This window comes from Capsicum annuum, chromosome 9, assembly GCF_002878395.1.
Source record: "Capsicum annuum cultivar UCD-10X-F1 chromosome 9, UCD10Xv1.1, whole genome shotgun sequence".
NCBI lineage: Eukaryota > Viridiplantae > Streptophyta > Magnoliopsida > Solanales > Solanaceae > Capsicum > Capsicum annuum.
In genome coordinates, this window is record NC_061119.1 from 215,481,059 (window position 1) to 215,488,250 (window position 7,192).

Consider the following 7,192-nt stretch of genomic DNA (forward strand, 5'->3'; position numbering starts at 1 on the left):
AAATTGCCACTTAGGATATATATATTTACTTGTTCAATTTTACATAAATTGCCACTTAGGATATATATATTTACTTGTTCAATTTTATATAAGTTTAAGTGTTATTTGTGCAAAATCGAACTTGTATTATGGTAACACTTTTAAGTATCTTTTAGACCATTCACTATATTAACTCAATGTAAATTCGAGATATTTGATTAAGAATGAAGAAGGTACTTATTGATAACAATTAACAAATAATAATGGCTACCAGACAAAGTCTCTTTTTTGACTCACAGTAACCGGTCACTCTTGATATAATTAAACCTTTTCAACAGCTTCAAATTTATTACTCTACCGACAGCTACCTCTTCACTTCACTTCAATTCTTGATTTTTTGCTGGGTAAGGCTTCATACTATCATTCTTCTTATAGAAAATGGCCATGTTTGTTTTCAAGAATGCATGTGTTGATCAAAATTTTAGTGTTCTTTTATTTATTTTTAAAGCTTTTTTGTTGCTTTTAGGTTCATTTAAGAGATACCCTTTTGTTGGTTTGGCTTATAAATAAAGCTTGAATTTGAAGGTAAATATTGTGCTTTTTTGCCCATTTTAGAGATTTACCAGTTGTTGTGTTGGTTCTTGGAGCTTGAATTTGAAGCTAAAGTTGATTAAAATTTAGCTTCTTTTGTTGCTTTTTAGTGACTTTTAGGCTCATTTAAGAGATATCAAGTTGTTGTTTTGACTCATAGAGCTTGAATTTGAAGGTAAAAATTGTGATTGAGTTAATCAAATTTTAGGTTGTTTTGTTGCTTTTAGTAACTTTTAGGCTCATTTTAAGAGATATCAAGTTATTGTTTTGGCTCATACAGCTTGAATTTGAAGGTAAAGACTGTACTTGAGTTGATCAAATTTTAGCTTCTTTTTTGCTTTTTAGTGACTTTTAGGCTCATTTAAGAGATGCCAAGTTGTTATTTTGGCTCATAGAGCTTGAATTTGAAGGTAAAGATTGTACTTGAGTGGATCAAGTTCTTGCTTCTTTTTACTTTTTAGTGACTTTTATTTTCACATTTAAGAGATACTCATTTGTTGTTTTGGCTCATGGAGCTAGAATTCAAGCTAAAGATTAGAGAAAAGCATCTTGTATCTCTCTGAACTATGACCAAATTTTCTACGATACACTCCAATTTTGCGGGGTTCCTAGTACCCCCTAAACTAAATTTTAGCATATTTTTGTCAACCTTTTTAGTTGACGTGTGACACCTTTTGTCAACCTTTTTAGCTTACGTGGCACCATTGATGACGGCGAAACCAACGAGTCCGCGAAACATAGAATAAAGGTGCCACATCAGCACAAAAGGATGACAAAAATACGTTAAAATTGAGTTAGGGGTAGTAGGACCTCTGTATTGTTGGAGAGTGTTGTAGCAACTTTGGTCATAGTTTGGAGGGGTACTAGATGCTTATCTCTAAAGATTATGCTTGAGGTTATCAAAGTTAAGATCTTTTCTTGCTTTTTTATGACTTTTATACTCATTTTAGAGATACCTTTGTTGTTGCTTCGGCTCATAGAGCTTGAATTTGAAGGTCGAGATTGTGGTTGAGTTGATCATATGTTAGTAACTGTCGTGTTCATTTAAGAGATATTTTGTTGTTGTTTTGGATTATAGAACTTATATTTGAAGGTAAAGATTGTGCTTGAGTTGATCAAAGTTAAGTTCTTTTCTTGTTTTTTTTGTAACTTTTAGGCTCATTTGAGAGATACAAAGTTGTTGTTTTGGTTCTTTGAGCTCAAATTTGAAGCTAAAGTTGGATCAAAATTTAGCTTATTTCTTGCTTTTAATAACTTTTAGGCTCATTTTAGAGATAACTTTGTTTGTTTGGCTCATAGAGCTTGAATTTGAAGGTAAAGATTGTGCTTGAATTTCAATTGGTATGGTTTGAGTGGAAGGAAGTAGGTGCGGCCAAAACATTGCTTCTTCTTTTGATTTTGAAGTGCTTCTCTGTGTGTGGATGAATAGTGCCAACTAGGAAATGTTAGAAATTTTAGCTTATATGCAGGAAATCATGAAGCAGATTCTTGAACTGCTATGACGAACTATTAATTTTGAGGTGAACGTTAAGAATGAAGTACAGCGAGGACCTTCAATATCTGCGTCAAGTTGGTAAAAGGAAATGGATTTTGGTAGTGGTTTTGGTGGCGTTGACGCATCTATTTTGTCAGACCTTGATGCTTCCTTATGGAAATGCTCTTTGTTCTCTGTTACCTCAGAGCAAGATTCTGGTAGCCGAGAAGATAAGCTTGTCGAATAGAGAATCTTCTTCTGTCGTTGAATCTGCAAAGGTTGGTGAAAGCCTTTCAGGAACGCTTTCAAACTTCGATGACGTAATGAGTGAAGATGATGAAATTGATGTGAGAGTTATAAATGAGAAGGATGAGGTGAAACTGCTTAGCAATCGTTCAGTTGTCAAATCCCTGGAAAACGACTCCGATTTTGTTGAAGATGCAATCATTGAGAATGATGATGATCTATTTGATGATGCGGTGGACATGGATGAGGAAACTACAATTCAGAACGGTGTAAATCATGGTAGTGGTTCTGTACTGCAAAAGAACGATGAATCTAGACGGAACCTTTCTTTAGAGCAGGTTGTAAAACCAAATGGTGAACTTTCAGCAGACTCCCAGTTAGATGCAAATCGAAATAGCGTGCTTAATGATACTAAAGCTGCACGTGCAACTAACTCGTCGTCTGTGGTTGCTTCAAACCATCTAGATAACTTGTCATTGGCTACCATAGCTGATAGTAACGAATCTTCAACCGGAGATTTGACTCGACTTCTCCCAAATCATTCGTTGGTGCAAAGTGATACCCATATCTCAGGCAATGGGCTTATGATGATGAATAGTACAGTCAAAAAGAAGATGAGATGCATGTTGCCACCAAAAACAGTAACCTCAATCTCTCAGATGGAAAGCTTACTGGTCAGGCATCATGCTCGTTCACGTTCTATGGTATGTTTTTCTTCTCCTGCTCTCGAAGTTGTTGCTTCCGTGAACTGTTGAGTGTTGATGGAATTAACTAGACTCCTTTTTGTTTAACTTGGATTGTAGAGACCTAGGTGGTCCTCGCAACGTGACAAGGAAATTCTGGCTGCTAGGTTACAGATTGAGAATGCTCCACTTCTGAGGAATGATCGAGAACTTTATGCTCCTGCCTTTCGAAATATGTCCATGTTCAAAAGGTATGAAGCTGGTTAGTACTCTCTCTGTTTCAATTCATGTGTCTTATTTCCTTTTTAATATGTTTCGTAAAATAAGTCACTTTCTATACGTAGTAACTCTTAAATCTACAGAAATGTGATTTTGTATTTGTGCTATTTGAATTTTCCGTTATGATGTCTCCTTCTGTTTGCAGGAGCTATGAACTCATGGAGAGGATTCTCAAAATTTATGTCTACAAGGAAGGTGAGAAGCCCATTTTTCATCAACCAATAATGAAAGGATTGTATGCATCGGAGGGATGGTTCATGAAACTAATGGAGGGAAACAGTAAGTTTGTCGTGAAGGATCCCCGAAAAGCTCACTTGTTCTACCTGCCTTTTAGCTCAAGGATGCTGGAGCATTCTCTATATGTTCGTAATTCTCATAATCGAACAAACCTACGTCAGTATTTGAAGGAATACTCAGAGAAGATTGCAGCAAAATACCGTTTCTGGAACAGAACTGGCGGGGCTGATCATTTTCTCGTTGCATGTCATGACTGGGTAATGTTAACTGTTTCATCCTCCTTTTCTTAGTTTCTCATTCTTTTTTTAGTGTATCCACTATGTGTTTATGACTCGATAAATGAGTTCTAGCGCTTTAAGGAAAATCTTGCATTGAGATATCGAAAAACAATATATAAAATTTGGGTACAACCATGTATTATATTTCTCTTCCAACCACCTTTTTGTATGCGATACAACAACATATCCAATGTAGTCCCACAGAGTGGGGCCTGGGAGGGTAAATCAGATGTAGACCTTACCTCTACCTCAGAGGTAGAGAGGCTGTTTCCGATAGACCCTCGGCTAAAGAAAAAACAGTCCAGAGAAAGAAGTAATGGAAGTACAAGAAACAACAGATAATAACAAAAACAACTAGTTGTAGCAAATCAATACTACAACAAAATAATACTATAAGCGAACTATGCAAGATGATAGATAGTATCAGAAACAACAGATGATCACCTTTTTGTATGTGATATTCAAGTTAATTACCTGACATTTGTTCTATATTCTTATTTTATCATAGGCTCCGTATGAAACGAGGCATCACATGGAGCACTGTATCAAGGCCCTCTGCAACGCTGACGTAACCTTAGGCTTCAAAATAGGAAGGGATGTATCCCTACCGGAAACATATGTCCGGTCTGCCAGAAATCCTCTTAGAGATCTCGGAGGGAAACCACCATCTCAAAGGAAAGTTCTCGCATTCTATGCTGGGAATCTACATGGATACTTGCGTCCAATCTTGCTCGAGCATTGGAAGGACAAAGATCCCGATATGGAGCTCTTTGGTCCAATGCCAAGTGGTGTTGCTAGCAAAATGAACTACATTCAGCATATGAAGAGCAGCAAGTTCTGCATTTGTCCGAAGGGCTATGAAGTTAACAGCCCGAGAGTAGTAGAAGCCATATTTTACGAGTGTGTGCCCGTCATTATATCAGACAACTTCGTGCCTCCCTTTTTTGAAGTATTGAATTGGAATGCATTCTCGTTAATCCTAGCTGAGAAGGACATTCCGAACTTGAAAAGCATACTTCTCTCCATACCGGAAAAGAAGTATCTCGATATGCAACTTGCTGTCAGGAAGGTTCAGCGCCATTTCCTTTGGCATGCAAAGCCGGTAAGATATGACTTGTTTCATATGACGCTTCATTCAATTTGGTACAACAGAGTTTTCCAAACAAAAGCAAGATGACAAGAGCGAAGGATGTTTGTAAGTTGCTCCATATGCAAGTCTATATGCTATCTGATTCACAAGTTTGGATACATTATATGGTTAAAGTTGCTTCCTACTACGATGCTCGGGTTCTTCAACAATGCCACAGGTGCGCGTTGGATCCTCCAAAAGTAAGTGCATTGCGGGTGCAACGAGAGTTCGAGCAACATAGATTTTCTACTGCTCCTCCGAAAAAGATTTGTCATAATTTTGATGAGCTTTTGAGAGGAACTTTTGCCTTGTATATTGTAGTTGTATCACAATCTTCTTGTTGCAACTTTGAGAAGTGACCAACTTCTAAATCAAAGTCACAAAATGGCTATTTGTGCACATTGGGACATTTACAAAAGTGGCCCTTTCAAGGTCTCAAGAATGTTTTGTCTTCACTGGGATATAAATTTAAAGAGTGGCTTAAAAGGCCATACAATGAAAAACTTTCATGCAAATCAGCCAAGACTTAACAAAAAAAAAGGCCTGGCCCATAAGACAACCGATGCTTTGCACCGGTATTCACTTAATGGTATCATTTAAAATATAGCCACAAGTTCAAAGTTAATGCAAATATATCCACTTCTTGTTTCTATGTAACCAAATTATCGAATGCTTCGAGAACTTCAGGCAAAAAAAAAAATAGATCCAACATACGACTATAGCTCGCGCTATCGAGATTAAGCTAATACTCAACGTTAGAGAAAAATCAAACTACTCTAACTCGAACACGCGCAGTTTCTTACTCAGAGTCATTCAAAGTCCGACAACGTATGGTACTTCCCGTTCTTAATAATAATAACATTTGTCATTCTTCAACATCAACTCATACCTAAAGCCTAAAGTTTGAAATGTTATCGAAGAAGAAGCGCAACAACGAAGTGATTAAATTTTAAATACATTATGCCATTTTGACCATATTTTAAATAGTACAATTGAAATGACTACCTAGTGTCTACATAAGACCAACATTATTAAAGTTGTGTAGGGCCCATAACTTAGCCCCAAAATGTGTGGATCCAAACCAAATCAATATTATGTGGGCTTGTTTTGGGTAATGAAAGGAAAGGAGAGGACAATAATAGAGATGAAGGCATTAATTTTTGGAAATACAACATAAATCCCGACAGTTCAGATCTTAATTGCAGAAAATTCTAATATTTTGTATAATTACCGAAACTTTGATTTTGAATTTATTGAGATACATGATCAACTCTCGATACATCCAACGAAGATATATTTTTTCTTTTGTAAAGATACATAATTAGCTCCCGATACATTTTTTTCGATTTTGGATCTGTAGGGATACATAATAAATCCAACGAAGATAAATTTTTTCCTTTGTAAAGATACATAATTAGATTCCGATATATTTTTTCGATATTGAGTCTGTCGAGATACATAATTAGCTCCCGATACATCCAACAAAGATACATAATTAACTGAGTTTTTTGTAATTACTTTGTTAGAGTGTGCATTTGTGTAAATATGATAAGTTAAGGTATATGTTTATGTTATTTTTCCTTAATTTTTTAATATCTTCCTCAACCGATGTCCAATACTTATATTGGGATTAGACCAATTCAGATTCGTATCAAGAAGTATCTAATTGGGGAGGTAAAACGTCCCTCTAACAAAGGCGAATAAGTACCAGCAAAGCTCGAATACGAGATCTGTGATTAAAAATATAAAAGTGCTTACCACTTTACTACCACCCGTTGATTTGAACTCATTAAATTAGGGATGAATATAGGGATTCAAAATGACCCCTCTTATTTCAAAAAAAAATTATAGGGGTTATAATTCATGAATATATTGTCAGTACCGAAGTCATCCTTATCCAACGAGTGTCAATTGATATCTCTTCGTTGAAGAATTATACAATGCATATATATATATATATATATATATATATATATATATATATATATATATATCTTCGTTGAAGAATTATACAATGCATATATATATCTCTTCGTTGCTGTTGCTGTGGTCGTTTCTTAGTTTTGTTTCGGGAGTATTCCTTTGAACGTGTGTGAGCCTGTATTTCCTTGCTGCTGCTTTGATACTGCCACCGGGTATATCTTTATATTTTCCTATACTTTCGTGTAGTTGTGGCTGTGGGTGGTAATGGGTGGATAGGGTCATGTACGAGGGGGTTGGGGCGTGGGGCCGTGGTGGGGGCGGGGGATGGGGAGAGGGCAGGAGTGGGCGGGAGGCCAAGGTTTGGCCGGGGGGG

The 7,192-nt window shown here is 36.4% G+C and overlaps 1 protein-coding gene across 3 annotated transcripts; it reads left to right on the top strand.

Annotated features, from left to right (window-relative positions):
* The first annotated feature begins 235 nt into the window (after positions 1-235).
* Positions 236-5,351, top strand: LOC107840987 (probable glycosyltransferase At3g07620). 3 transcript variants are annotated; one of them, XM_016684969.2, is made up of 6 exons: positions 333-383; positions 506-564; positions 2,040-2,994; positions 3,094-3,224; positions 3,398-3,746; positions 4,276-5,351. In XM_016684969.2, exons 3-6 carry the CDS (start codon positions 2,104-2,106, stop codon positions 4,942-4,944), a joined length of 2,040 nt encoding a protein of 679 aa, XP_016540455.1. In that variant the 5' UTR covers positions 333-383; positions 506-564; positions 2,040-2,103; the 3' UTR covers positions 4,945-5,351. The 3 variants fall into 3 exon arrangements, with proteins under 3 accessions (XP_016540451.1, XP_016540454.1, XP_016540455.1); XM_016684965.2 differs by lacking the exon at positions 506-564 and having other exon boundaries at positions 236-383; XM_016684968.2 differs by lacking the exon at positions 506-564 and having other exon boundaries at positions 295-383; positions 2,029-2,994.
* Positions 5,352-7,192: the final 1,841 nt, after the last annotated feature.

Excerpts from the sequence above, each read along its gene's own strand:
- LOC107840987 (XM_016684965.2), top strand. The coding sequence starts at position 2,104 with ATGAAGTACAGCGAGGACCTTCAATATCTGCGTCAAGTTGGTAAAAGG. Across the intron at positions 3,225-3,397 it reads AATATGTCCATGTTCAAAAG|GAGCTATGAACTCATGGAGA; the intron begins GTATGAAGCTGG and ends TTCTGTTTGCAG. Across the intron at positions 3,747-4,275 it reads TCGTTGCATGTCATGACTGG|GCTCCGTATGAAACGAGGCA; the intron begins GTAATGTTAACT and ends ATTTTATCATAG.